The 14,912-nt window shown below is 47.2% G+C and overlaps 1 protein-coding gene across 2 annotated transcripts in view; it reads right to left on the reverse strand.

The window, feature by feature from the left end:
• Positions 1 to 14,553, reverse strand: part of LOC119180320 (heparanase) — a 73,547-nt gene extending 58,994 nt beyond the window's left edge. Inside the window, exons 1-3 of one of the 2 annotated variants that reach the window (XM_075890394.1) lie at positions 14,425 to 14,553; positions 13,657 to 13,736; positions 13,180 to 13,472 (exon numbers count right to left, since the gene is read on the reverse strand). In XM_075890394.1, coding sequence (XP_075746509.1) covers positions 13,180 to 13,472; positions 13,657 to 13,699 — 336 coding nt within the window. In that variant the 5' untranslated portion in view covers positions 13,700 to 13,736; positions 14,425 to 14,553. The remainder of the gene's footprint in view (positions 1 to 13,179; positions 13,473 to 13,656; positions 13,737 to 14,424) is intronic. The other variant, XM_075890395.1, reaches the window with a different exon arrangement.
• Between the last annotated feature and the right edge of the window lie 359 nt (positions 14,554 to 14,912).

Here is a 14,912-nt window from a genome sequence, read left to right on the forward strand (position 1 = left end):
TACATCAAACAATGAAAACTCATTGAACAGGCACTACCAGCATTGATGTACGCAAGCGATATAGTGCTAATGGCTGACAACAAGGAATATTTGCAGAAATCGATGGACATCTGCGGTAATGAGGGAGATAGGTTATATTTTATATTCAGTAAGAAAAAACCAGCAGTCATGATTTTTAATGAAGCCAGTGAGCTTAGAATACAGGAGACCATGCCAGAGATAACAGATAAATACAAGTATCTGGGTGTATAGATAAGTAATGGGACCGAGTACCTTAGGGAACACGAAATATACGTGACGACTAAATGTAACAGGAATTCAGCGGTGATAAAAAATAGGGCACTGTGGAATTACAATAGGTATGATGTTGTGAGAGGAAAATGGAAAGGGGTCATGGTTCCTGGGCTTACGTTCGGCAATGCGGTCTTGTGCATGAGATCAGAAGTTCAAGCAAGATTAGAAATTAAGCAACGTGGAATAGGTAGGCTTGCCTTAGGAGCTCACGGGGATACACCAAATCAGGGAGTACAAAGTTATAGGGGATGGACATCATTTGAGGGCAGGGAAGCTAGCAGCAAGACAAAGTGTGAGAAGCTATTGAGAGAAATGGAGGAGGAGTGTTGGGCTAGGAAGGTTTTCGGCTACTTGTACAGTAAGAATGTCGATACAAAATGGAGGAAGCGAACCAGAAACTTGACGGGTATATACTTAGAAAACAGCAGGGGGCCAAACCAAAAAGAATTATCGGTCAGGAAGAAGGTGAAGGAACCTGAGACCGACATGTTGAGAATTAGCATGAATTAAATGTCCACGCTAGAGATCTATCGAACATTAAGCAGGAAATTGCCAAGGAAAGGATCCGTGATAATACTCGGGGTAGCTAGTTTTCAACACTCTTAGAAAAAAGGTGGTAGTGCTTGCTAACTTTGGGGTAGTAATTGTTTGTCACATATGTTACAACCCTAGTAGTAAGCGTAGTTAGTACCAGCGAGGGTGGTAACAGTTACTACCTCTGAAGTTACTACCAGTAGTTAGTATTTGTTACTACCCTAGCCATTACCAACTATAGGTAGTAACTTTTAAAGGTTTCAAGAAGAAAAGTAGTAACCAACACTACGTAGTTCATTCATTTTGGCATATTATTTCTAAAACTGCTAAAATGTTGGTTATTTATTGTCTTATAATTAGACAAATTCGGGTAAGAAGAGGGATGTGACATGAATGCGAAGAATGCATAGACCAAACAAGTTCACTATTTTTTACGTATACATGAAGTAAGAAGTAAGCATGGGGTATATATAGCCCCTTTTTCGCAGGGGCATGTCTGGCACAAGAGAGCACTTGCGTTTCAGGATGAATTATGACAAATATAAACCTAAAGCACTATATTATACTACCTGGTTACGTGTGTTTGGTGACGTAGCACAAAACGTTTAAGCAGCCTTATGTATAAAAAATATATGTTATATTTATTTTTTATAAAATGGCCACAAAAAGGCATGATGTACAGTGGCTGGAACAAGGTACCAAACTCATTCTCAGCGCTATTGAATGCTTCACACGACTACTATATCAGCGTTTAAAAGGTAATAAGTGTTTGGGGGTTTGACGCAGCAAAACAATGATATTGTTTGGAGACACACCGCATTGGAACAACTGTGACTGTCCTCGAGGCTAATTGTGACCATCTGGTTATTTTAATTTGCCGGTCTTGTTAATATGTGCTGTAATTTACTAAGTTTGTTGTGATTGTCTCTTACAATGGCTGTAGTACTTGCTTATGGTTCATTAATTTGTACTTCTTCTTTTCGACAATATCAGAATGACGTTTACATATCTCGGTTGCGTAAATTAAAACAAAACCTATTTTCTTGATCTATGGATACCTTCTGCGTCCTTTTACCGTTTATTGATAATACGTCCAGACGATTCCTCTCATAAATTATCAGAATCGCATTCACACACTATTTTAGAATAGATAGTTAAAAGCCGGGCAGCAAAGATGTAGTAACGGGACAAGAAAGGTGGTAACGGCTGCAGTTACTACCTCTTTCATTTCAGTTACTAACTGTTCACTAACGTAGGTAGTAAACAGGTCACAAAAAGTTAGTAGTGGTTGCAGCTAGTAACTTTTTACTAACGTAGGTAGCAAACAGGCAGCGAAATGGTAGTAACGGTCAATTTTACATGTGGGGTTTAACGTCCCAAAACCACCATATGATTATGAGAGACGCAAGTAACGGTCGAAAAAAGGTAGTAACCGCTGCAGTTACTACCTATTTGCTTGTAGTTGCTACCTTTTTACTAACTTCTTTAAGAGTGTACTGTTTGAGGCCAGCATGGGAGTATTGTGAAACAAGGCATATCGGGCCAAATACGAAGGGGTAGACACGGTATGCAGTGCCTGTGGAGAGGACGAGGAAACTGTCGAACACTTGATAATGTTCTGTAAAGGCTTCACCCTATAGACCCTATAGTTCAGGATGATGGCGCAGAGTTTTCCAAAGCACTGTGGCTTAGGGACAGCAAGGGCAAAATAGGCTTTAAGCGGGTAGAGTTAACTAGACGGAGGTTATCTGATTGGTGGCTAAAGTCAAGGCAGGAGTGAAAATTAAACCCTGCACTGCAATGTACGAGTCCTGAACCTCACTATTTGAAGGAAAACAAATAAATTTAGCTTTTGGTTCACTAAGTATTGCGGCTTGGTGGCGTTGACCACCGCCCGATCGAAAGGGTACAGCCATATCAATCCATCTAATCCATCCATCCGAGCAGAACGTGCCGGTTGCGAGCGCTTGCCCCCTTGCACTACTGCGTCATGTGACGAGTTAGCGTGTTTTTGGAAGTGAATCCGTCACTTTTTCTGGGATCGGTGCTTTGATAATTTATATTTTAGGGTAATGGAAAGGAAGAAACAAAGAAACGGATACGCATTGCTAAGCACCCGGTTGCAAGAGCAGGTATCCTGGTTTTCGAGAATCAAATGGGCGGACGTTGTTCCTTTCTGGTGTGCCTAAGGACAATGAATGGTGGAATCAATGGAACAGAAATCTTCACTGCAAGAATAAAGCTATTTCTGAGACTTTGGCTGTGTGCGAGAGACTCTTTGAGGAGCATATATTATTCGCGACTATCTGCACGTCCTCAACGGTCAGGAAGTACGGATTCCTCAGGGTAAGCCAGCGATAACCGATGACACGGTTCGTACTCTGCCGCCTGATTTGACGCGTCAGCGATGACCAGATAGAAAACGTGTTGCTGTGTGCCCAGCTACATGCATGAAGAAGCTGCGCTTGTCTCGACGCGTGTGTCTGCTACATCCTCCCCAGATGTGAGTGCAGTTGGTGACGACAGCCGGGGGTGGGGCGATGCCCAGCATTATCTTCATGCGATTGTGAACACCGAGTGTCGTGAACGGGGGGGGGGGGGGGCGACTTGGTGCTTCAGATTTTGATGGTATTTTGTTGGCCACTACAATTGTAAAAAAACAACCATTTGCTCTTCTTCACGAAAGAGTGCTGATGTTTGCAATGGACGGCGCAGACACAATCACCGCTTGCCTATACTTGTTTCTGATGATATTGCACGCTTTCTGCGGTAGAACTCTTCTCCTGCTATATGTTTAGTGAATATGCTATTCGCTACCATCAATAATGTGGCTTAAATAAAGGTGTCTGCAGGAGGCTCGTGTTTCTGATATGCTCGTTTATTGCATGCATTTGTTGATGACAGAAACATATTGTTACGGAAAAGAAGAGACGCCGTAACGACGAGGCTGGGGATTAGATATATTCAAAACCAGCGGTAATGGCGTGCCTGGTTTACCAGTGATCGAGCGGAGCCAACTCTCCGTCTTCCTCGTCAGGCACACACGCGCGTCGCCCCCTAGAATATCATTATACATGCATGTAGCAATATTCTTTTGCTTTCAACAAGACTTTTATTGGTGCAGATAAATGAACACAAAGGGAAATTTTGATACGTTCTGCTGCAGCGGCACCAAGCGCATGCATCCTGATCCAATATTGCTGCAAGTAATCGCCACGTTTTACCACCGCGTAGTACAGATCATATGGTTGCTCACATAACACATAGCTGACGTAATTTGTGCGAAAAGAAATGAGGATTCGATTCTAAAACCTTTTAACCATGCACTCGCTCGTGGTAGCCAGCCGGGAGGAGGAGAAATGAACAATGAGACACTTTCAGCTTAGCGTCGCTTACGCTCAGCTTCGCTTGGATATAGTTCCTCGAGACGGGGCAAGGAAGTGCAAACATTTTGCGTTTTTCACGAGCGCCTCTTGCTAATATGGGCTCAACGTTTTTGCAGTACACCTCAGGGTATAGGTGGCTATGGTGCTCTGCTGCAGACCCGTACGCTGAGTGTTCGATCCCAGCGGTGGCAGTGACATTTTCGATGGAGGCGGAAATGATAGAGGCCCATATACTGTGCGTTTTCAGTGCCCGTTAAAGAACACCAGATGGTCGAAATTTCCAGAGCCCTCCACTACGGCGTCCTCCATAATCACATCTGTTTATGGGGTGTTAAACTTCATGATATTATTATCATCTTTGTTGCAAAACGATGGCTAGCACTTCAGACAGTCAACTTTCAAGTGGTGCGAAAGATCAGTTCACCCGCTCGCATGATTGTTCTGCGCACGCGCACTACACTTCCCACAAAGCGTTTGTGTATGAGGATAGTAAAAACAATGCTGTAGAGGAAACTCGCGACGCACAGGCGGCAAATGTGAAGCCAAAGAATGGGGAGAGACCGGCCGCTGCTCAAGAAATAGTTACTGTATATGCTACCTTTAGGTATAGGTAGCATATAGAGTAACTCTATCGGGAAACGGACTTGCACGCCATCTGGCGGCCTTTTATGCACGACGCGTCGCGCATAGGCCACCGCTCTGGCCACTACCCAACTACCCAATACTTCTAGAACACGATACCTACCACTGAGGAAAGAAAGATAGGAGAGGGCATGCCCAGCAGGCGCGCTACGTGAAAAGTGTAGAAGAAATCACATCATGGCAGCCATATTGACTGAGCACAATGGCGGCGTTGCTATGGATACGTGTTGCGCAGTGGAGCTGGTCTAGCAGTGAGTGGCGACGGCTGGCGGCGGTATGTGGGCCTCCGCAGGTCTCATGCTGGGCCATGGCGGACAGTATCCGTGCTCTGCACCGCGTTATTAGTCCCGCAAAGTTCTCCTGGGAGTTACTGTACTCCTATCAACGTTTGCAAAACTTTCTATCCACCACGGGGTCTCAACAGTGCGTAGAACGAGTGCATATCCATGCGTCGCGCGGCGGGTGACACGGATGAAGCATTTGAAGTGTTCAGCGAAATTGCCATGGGCACCATGACGAAGCGGAACGACGACGAATGCCTTGTAGGTCAGTGACGGCTGCGCAGTGCTCCTGCTTTTGACAACAGATGAAACTTTTGTGCCCAGCAAGACCCAATACCATGTGCGCATGCGTAGTTTTGTGTTTGGTATGTGTACAGTAACAACTTGCATGTGCGTATTAAAACACCTTTCCTGTTCTACTTGTTATACTCGCCTCCAGCATTGTATATTCTCAACGTTTGAGAAACCACGTTCAAGTATTACTTCCACCGTGCTCAAAGTTACCACGGTCGCAGAATGCTGACGCCAATGAGTTTCATACGGAACATGGTCACAGTGGCCGGACGTCGCGTGGCAAAATGCAACCGTAGAAGCCACACGACCGATCGTGTTGTATGTACATTGTGTGAATTATTGGCCTGAAAACGCTCGCCATTCTCAGATCATCTAGCGCGCATTCTCTTGTAGTTACTTCGTTGTCGGTGAGAAGTTACTCGTACGGAATGATTTCACCGAAGGTGTCGCGCTGGCCCAGAGTGCTGTAGGGAGCCTACATGAACGGCCGTTTTTAGGGTGGAGACATCTTAATAAGTGCCTTCAAGAAACTCAGCCAAAACCAGCGGGCACCGGGGCACGCTGTTGCCAGCTTCCACCAAATTCAGCATATTTTTCAGTGCGCCGCCATTTTGGAGCCAGCCGCCGCTCCCTCCAGCTACGCGAAGTACGGCGCAACAAAAAGGAGCCGACCGAGTGACAGCGGCGGTTCTCAGGGTCGTGTATATATACATAAGCGACCCAATTCTCAAAGTGAGCGCACGAAGAATTTCGCAGCCCACACACAAACACTTGCGACATAATACTGAGGTTACGCTGACACGAACGCAAGCGTGGCAACGGCTCAGACTAGCGAGCTCGTCTCCGTACGAACGCGCGGACGTGTCCCGTTTGTGGGCTTCCTACTCGCAATGCGTGGACGCAGCAACGACAACTTCGGTTATCTACTCATTCGCGAACACCGCGAAACACATATACGTGTGCCGCAGGAAAAAACAGTGAACTACATACGCAGTACTCACAGAGCAAATACGAGACGCACTGGTGGGCTCCCAGCCGTCTCGCTTCACTTGAGCCAGCCATAGTTGTCGTCGGCCAGGGCTCGCTGGGAAGTGGAACATTCGCACCCCCTTTCTGTTGTGGTTAGTGCAGCGCGGTACGCAGCATCCAGGCATTCTAAGGCTTCACCGGCAGCGTTTAACACGCTACCGCAACGTTCGACGCCGTATTATTGAGAACTAAACGCAACCGGGCGTTGACGCAGTGCGGGCACCAAGATGGGGCAACAGCACGGCGTTGCTGTCTGGCAACATTGTGTTTTGGCGGGTGGCGGTGCGTTGGCGGCATGTAGTGGGTCAAAAGCTGACATCACCCTAAAAACGGCCGTTCATGTAGGCTTCCTTGAGTGCTGAGCACCGTTCCGTTGGTTTCGGATCGTCACGACACGCACCATGCGCAGCCCGCGTGCTTTCTGAGCCGGAGAGCGAGTCGTGCCTTCTGATTTACTTTCAGATTTAAACAAGAGAGGAGAATTTGCCCAGTCAATATTGCCGACTTACGGCTTCACGGCTTCACAACGAGTGATTTCAGGGCCTCTCCTCAGTCGTTTCCTTCCTCCGTGGTCGTTACGCTCGCTATCCCTCTCTCTCCCATGGGCATCCCTTTTAGCGGCGTTTAGACACCTATTGCGCATGCACATATCCTCCTCTCTCTGCTCCTATGCTCCCCCTTTCTGGCCTTGCAACGCTGATGCAGGCAGCGTCTCCTTAAGCATTTCCTGAGGCACTGCGCCGTGCTCCCGCCCGGGCTGCAGAAATTAGGTGCCTTTCTCATCTTCTAACCACTACCACCACCACCATTTCTTGATTAAAAAAAACAGACTGCTCGCGATGCACAATCACCGAAGTGACTGAAGGAAACGTTAAGAAATAAGCGCGGCGTCGTTACTGTCTTTCTTTATGGAGGACACCTCGACAACACTGCGCGGAAAATTGAAATTAAAGCCACCGGAAGAAACAAGGTGAGAGAAGGGTAAAAATAAAGCATGCAGTCAGCCCCCCGTACGCGCTCAAGAACACCCACGTGCGAAACGCAGTCGACTGAGAAGACCGCAGAGAAGGCCGGGGGTACAGTGATCTGCACGTTTCAACATGGGCAAGACAAAGAGGCTTTAAAATTTCATGGTGTAAGTCCGGTAGACCCCGTTGGTAGCGCTGCTTCAGGGGGCTAATGCATAGGCTTGATTACATTGTAGGCGAGCAGAGCTGCCGCGCACAAACCGTTTGCTGGCCAATCCCCTGGGAGAGTCGCAAGAATTGCACGAATCACTGCAGCAAGTCCGGCTACCACCAAGTTCTTTGCGTCGACGGCAAAGGCCGGTTATGTCGAAGGATATGCGGTCGTCATGACGACAGGTGCACTCGTAGGAGGGCAAGGGGCAATTACTGACGTCGATCGGCACACCATCGGCGACAGCGCCGCGAAAGGAGCAACCCTTCATGACTGCCGTGCTGCCACGCTTGTTGTTGGAGTTCACTGCGGCCATGGCTTTCTCCAACGCTTGGCGGCACGTCACGCGGCCATCCGATGAGGCAATAATAACAGCGGCCTTGCGTTGAACCTGCCAGGAAGGGCAGCGCGGCTCGTGCGATCGGTGGTCTCCGCCACAGTTGATGCAATGTTGGGTGTCGTGGAGGACGATCCCTTGTGATGCCTGCGACCGCAACGGAGGCAGCAATCATCCTATGAGCAGGTCGCCGGGGCATGGCTAAAGTGACCGCCGCGAGAGCACTGAATGGACCGTGGCTGACGAGGGCGGACGTGGCCTCTTGAGCTTGAACAAAAAGGGACACCTCCTGTGACACCGTAGTGCCCTCACATGTGACCGTAATGTATCTGCCTCGGCAGACACACGAGACGACAAGGGCTGCAGAAACCTGGTTGGTCACGATGTCGTTTGTGTCGAGGTTCTTGTCGACGCCGTAGACTGGGCCCACACATGTGTTATTCACGAGTAGTTTGTCCCTGACGTGGATCTCGCAGAGCCGGCCCACCTAAAGAAGTGGTGCATGGTCCGCGAAGGGTTGGATGTCCACTCCGACAACGTTTATTCAAAAATTTACGTGCACGCACCGAGTGGATGGGAAGCCCGACAGAAAGGCCATGATGGTGTGACGGGCTGCCGTGAGAAAGTTGGCCCTCTTCCCAACAGGACGAAACAAGATGGTGCCGCCACGCTCTCCCTCTGCTGGAGGAAGGGCCGGGGTCTGTGGCACAGACAATGCTGATGCGACAGCGTCCGGCTGAGGCGTGGTGCCGCCGCTTTCTCCTATTGCTGCAGAAGGGGACGGGGCTGTGGTAGAGGCCCCGCTGGAGTGTCGGCGTCTGGTTGGAGAGTGAGTTTGGTGAAGGCGTAGAAGCGGAAGCTGGGGCCTCCGACTTCTCCCCACGTCGTATCCAAGGTGGTAAATGTCGACGAGGCTGTAGGGAGTGCGGTGTTCGCGTGAGGAACAGGAGACGGAGGATATTTCCATCTCGGTGTTGTTGCGAGAAGTTTGACTCTCGCATGAAGACGGTCATGGCAGGGGAGGAGGAAGGAGCTGCTGTCACTTTCCCATCGCTAGGAGGAGCCTGGGAGAGGGTGGCAGCGACATGGCTGCGGTTCTTCTGAGGCCGGGGTATGCGCTTGGAGCGTGGAGGGCTCCGCGCTCCAAAGAGAGCGCGGAGTAACGATGAAGGAAAGGACGGGAGAGCAATAAACACACGTGCTACTTGCTTCGAATCTTACTCAACTCTCCCCTGCACAACCGTTGACTGGCCAACCCTTATACAGGGTGTCCCACGTAACTTTAGCCAGAGTTTAAAAATATGCCGGAACACGTAATTACGACGCAACTAAATGCATGTTGCTCACCATTGCCTGGAGTTAGACTGTTTTTTTTGTATTTTCAAATATTACTAATTAGATCCATTTGTTTAACTAACTTTAAAAGGAACGAAGATGAATAAAAAATTTTGATGATAAAGTTCTAGACGGTTTGCAAAACGTCCAAATAGATAGTTTTGAACCTTAGATCTGGTAAGTATCAGTGTTATTCTGGTAATTACAAACGCCCGCGAAATAAATATACCACGTGACAAACCGCTCGCACGTCAATGCGCATAATGATTCTAGTGCTCCCTAACGTTCCGCGTGTGAACGACACGCTTCCCTTGCACCGGTTTATGACAGCGATAAGCAGTCACATCAGTTATTGTTTTTGTGGCCGATAGCAAAACGTGTTCATTGTAAAGCCACCACCATTGTTGCAGCCCTGCCGAGACAGCATAAGGGGGCAAATGTTATGGTCGCTTGGACGCGGAACGTTAGGGAACACAAGAATAATATTGTGCACTGACGCGTGAGCAGGTTTGTCACATGGTATTTTTTGTATTTCGCGGGCATTTGTGATTACCATAAAAATAATAATACATAACAGATATAAAGTTCAAAACTATCTATTTGGACGTTTTCTAAACCTATCGACAACTTTCTCATTAAAATTTTTATCCATCTTTTTTTCTACAAATGTTATTTTTAAAACGGGTCTAATTAAACAATATTTGACAACACAAAAAATAGTCTGACCAACTCTATGAAAAAGGGTGAGCAATATGCATTTGGTCGCGGCGTATTTACTTATTCCGGCATATTTTTAAACTCTGGCTAAATTTACGTGGGTCACCCTGTGTATAGGCACTGGATCTTGAGCACCGAAATAGTGCAAGCGGGAAATTTCTTCAGCACGTTGTTGAAAGGTGAAAATTCACTGCGTGCGCGTTAACTAAAAGCGGACTGTGGGTCTCTGTGTCCAATCGGAGTCTTCCGTGTCTCATTGCCCATTACCAGTGATTGGCATGTTCCAGTAGGAAACACCGGTTCATCAAGGTGTGCTTTGCGTCTCTAGGATGTTCTCCTGCGCAACGCCTCAATGAGCGCTAGGAACACATGGTTCCCTTCAACGAGACATGGTGTAATTTTTTAGTTGGAGGCATGCTATGAGTGAGGTGGACGCTTGTGCAACAGTGGCCACCTGGTGATTTGTGAAATATTTTACAAAATTACGCTCTTCCTATTGAAAACGCGTCGAATGATATGGACGCTTAGGAACGACACTTTGAGGGAGCTATAGTCGTGGTGGTCGACCACGGTCTTGATTCATTACAGCCCTGTTAACCAACAGCACTGAGACAGGACGACGGTGTTAGATGTAAAAGACACGTTTGTAAGGATTTCAGAGGGTGTGATCATGGCACAATACAACAAAGAAAAAATAGATCATGGCACAGTGCTAGCGGGCCAGGCTGCTGCTGTAGCAGAATTAAGGTCATAGGTTCGGCTTCAACTTACGGAATTTTATTAGCAAAGCTCCTTAAGGCGTAGGCTTGTATGCGATATGTAGTTGTCTGTCACAACCCACGATCTCTTTTCGCAGTCACGCCTAGTGCTTGAAGCGTTCACTAGGTGCCACTCGCATCGTTCGAGATTTTTTGATTGACAAGTGGACGGACGGCAGATGGACGGACCAACATAAGGAGGGACAGAGAGACAGACGGACCTACAGACAGAAGAACCTACAGACGGACGGACAAACCGACGGATGGAAGGAGGATTCAGGGTTTACAGATGAAACCCTCCAAAGCTTCGCCCCACTCATCCTCATTCACTGCATGAATATGCTGTGATTCTTTCTTGGCCGCCTGATTGTGTACAAATCTAGACGTCATTTTGGTGACAAAAATACTTCATTGAAGACTTGCCGGGCCGCGGAATAAAACTCATGGTAAAAGAAACAGCTGTTAAGAGTATTTTGCAGAACAGAACAGGAAAGAATTTTCCATGAAACGAGTAAAGGAACCATCTGCATGCCCAGCCGTGGTGGTCTAGTGGCCAAGGTACTCGGCTGCTCACCCGCAGGTCGCGGGATCGAGCCCCGGCTGCGGCGGCTGCATTTTCGATGGAGGCGGAAATGTAGGCTCGTCTGCTCAGATTAGGGTGCACGTTAAAGAACCCCAGGTGGTCGAAATGTCCGGAGCTCTCCATTACGGCGTGTCTCATAATCATATGATGGTTATGGGACGTTCAACCCCACATATCAATCAAATCACCGTCTGCGTAAACACGGACGGCCAAAACATTCCTGTGTTCACAGACAAGGGTGACTGCGGTAGCGCCAGCACAAACAGCCAAAATGACGTCACAACTCGCGTGCAACCCTTGTCTACAACATGCATAGCAACCTTCTCTGTGTTTTACGTTATTGGTCTTGAAAGAAGTGCTTATTGCCCTCTACAGGACACGCGAGATGTCCACCCAGCTACTCCCACGACGAGACCGGGAGGTCAGGCCTCGTGGCCCTTTCATGGGCGTACTAGACCGCCAGGGCTTGTTCTATTAGAACAAAAGCTGTGGCCGCACTCTCCCATTGCTTAGGTCTTTTCATCTCATCTTCCTCCACTTCTTTGCTGAGATTGACACAAATACTTTATTTGGCACAAACAAAAAAAAAACGACCTAATCATTCTCAGGGCATGGCTCAAACCGCAGTCCCGGAAAATAACCTGTATTTTTTTAGTTTTACTTGTGATTTCCTTGGTGCATGCCAGTTGTGGGAGGGGAGTTTTGGTGCATGCCAGTTGTGGGAGGAAAGTGCATGCCAGTTGTGGGAGGGCAGTTGTGGGAGGGGAGTCAATACAAGCTTTGCTTGACGACAAACCACCGCGTGATAAACACGTAACGGGATTACCACTTCTCTACTGCAGCTGGTGCACATATTGTGGAAATGGAAGCAATATTTTTGCAGCTCGTTTGGGCAGTAATTAACTAGCACATGTGTAGTTTTGTAGAAAAGACTGGCTTTTAGGGACCGTATTTTTCGCCAATCTGATTGGTTGCCCGGATCACCTTGTTCAGTTCTCGGAACGATACCCGGACGCCCGCGTTTCAGTTCCCGGATAACGGCTCACGGGCTTAGAGCACAAGGACTTCTAATAACACTGACAACGTCAGCTGAAAGCATGAAAAATGCGAGTGAGCTCATGGTTCTTAACAACTTACAGAAGAAAAAGGGCTCGTTTGCTTTAGAAACAATAATAATGAGAACTGACGGACAATTATGCGAAGGAAAGTATAATATTCTTAGAAGTAATTGTAATCTAAATGTGAAGTGGATGAAAAGATAACTTGTCGTGGGCAGGGACCGAACTTGCGACCTTAGAATAACGCGACACGCGTCTGATGCTCAACCAACTGAGCTACCATGGCGGCTATCCCTCAATCCTCTTTATTGGGTATGTATGTGTATTAAAAGTGGGAGCGTCAGTCAGCGCCGGCTGTTGCCATTGCGGCACGTGTGGAGCACTCATTTTTATTTTTAATGGTGTCACGTACCACGTGATCTTATTACGACCTGGCGGCTGACCAATAATTATTCGCATACTACCTGAAGACACAATGTCTCTCAGTAAGACCCTCACTCCTCACATTTATATTACAATTACTTCTAATAAGATCTCCTATTAGTTCTCATTAAGCAATTTACTCTGACTTAACACAATGTAACACCCTCTGGCCCTTGAGGCTACGCTAACCCAAAAATAAATTCATTATTGGGTAGATAAATAAATAACTATTGAACATTCGTAGCTTTAAACGCCTTTAACAGCCTGTGTTCTGAGATATACCTATTGAATATCAGCCGACCGGTTCGATACACGCAGTAATAAGGTACCTGGTAGTAGCGTGCCTCCTGCGAAGGTGGTCCCAGCAGGGGCAGCAGGTAGTAGAGGTAGAAGGCGTAGCAGGACACGCCCAGCGCCGCCAGACACAGGAGAAGCACCGAGAGGTGCCCCACAGCTTGCACCGTGCTCACGGGTTCCTCGCGCTCTTGTGTGCTGGACTTCAAGGCGGACTTGCGGCGCGCCGTGGCCTGGCGGACACAATTGGCCACTTCGCGGTGCGGCATGATCATCCTAGGCCAGCCTTTCTTCTTCTCGTGCCAGTGGCGCCCCAATCTCGTGCAACCTTTGACGATTGCGATGCTGATAATCCTTATATCACAGAGTACGTTCCCACAGCACAGAATAGGCCATGGAACAATCGGCTTGCCGAACTTTCATTGAATGTTTTAAAGAATTAGTAATGAACAGCAACAAAAAAATGAGCGCTTATTCCTCACTCAATACATCATAGAGTCTCTTGTTATTACCTTTTGGTGTATGTATGGTGGCGACTGTGATAAGCGTTGGCATCCTTGTCGAAACGGGTCAGAACCAGCCTCCACGCACCCTATCAAAAAAAGAAAAAGAACTGCGTGCACCTAACTCTTGTTAAAGTTGCAAACTATGCCTCTGTGATACGGCCAAATGCACGTTGCTTACAAGTGTGTGGAGTACTTCACGCCATCTTGGTGTTCTTAATAATTGCTTAACAGGCAGTAATAATTAACAAATTTTTTAACCAATGTAGCAGCGTGAAAATTTTTTGTGAGAACGTTCTGGATTTATTTGTAAAACATCCGATTACACAATTCGTATTTTTGTTTATTGGTTATACCTGTTTCTTTTTCTCGATAGGGATAGTCAAAAACTAAAAATATGCCACTTGACATGCCTGCTAGCGCATGTCAAGTGCAGTGCCCTATCGTGAAAATGGTGGAAGCAAAATGTTTTCTTTTTTCCTTCTTTTTTCTTTTCTTTCTTGTTTTCTTTCTATGTGTAGCATCGTGCAATGCTCCCTTCAAAATGCTTCCTTCCTCCATGCCGTCAATCCTCCTGCTTAACAGCGCAACATCTCTGTATCTACAGTAGTCATGCGTTCACATAAAGACAGCGATCAAATGTGAGATCGCTAAATGGTGCTTCACAAATCAACAATGAAAAGATATCAGATTGTTATATGACCCCAATCAGAAATAACTGATCGCCGACATGCTCACGCTCAAGAGAGCATCAACGCATACCTCACATATACGCACCTTCATGGTCATGCAGGCACGTAGCCAAGAGTTTTTTTCAGGGGTGGCTCACCTGTGGAAGTCTATGAAAGACACCTATTTTATTTTAATAGCGTCCTCGGTAAACATACATTTCCATCCAAATTTTCGGAGGGAAAGACCATAGCACCCCCCCCCCCCGTTTCCCCGCTACAAGCCTTCTTCGAGAGCCTTGTTTGTGTATATTTGCATTTCTGGCCGTATCTTTCTTTTTTCTCCTTTTCTTGTTTTGTGCGGTCACACCTACCACGCTAAAATTTATCTCTGCGAGCGATAACTAATCACCACACTTGCACGACAAGCTTTTCCTATTGTCGACGATTCCTCCGTGGCAGCTGGTCGTTTTGGCGGTTCTTGTTCGGGCAATGGACACGAAAGATTATTTTTCATTTCAGTTATTTCGCCCTTAAAGGCCCGAAGGCATTACATAAGGGGGGACAAGTAACAAGATAGGGTACAATGTTAAAAAA

Source organism: Rhipicephalus microplus, chromosome 3, assembly GCF_043290135.1.
Source record: "Rhipicephalus microplus isolate Deutch F79 chromosome 3, USDA_Rmic, whole genome shotgun sequence".
NCBI classification, from domain to species: Eukaryota; Metazoa; Arthropoda; class Arachnida; order Ixodida; family Ixodidae; genus Rhipicephalus; species Rhipicephalus microplus.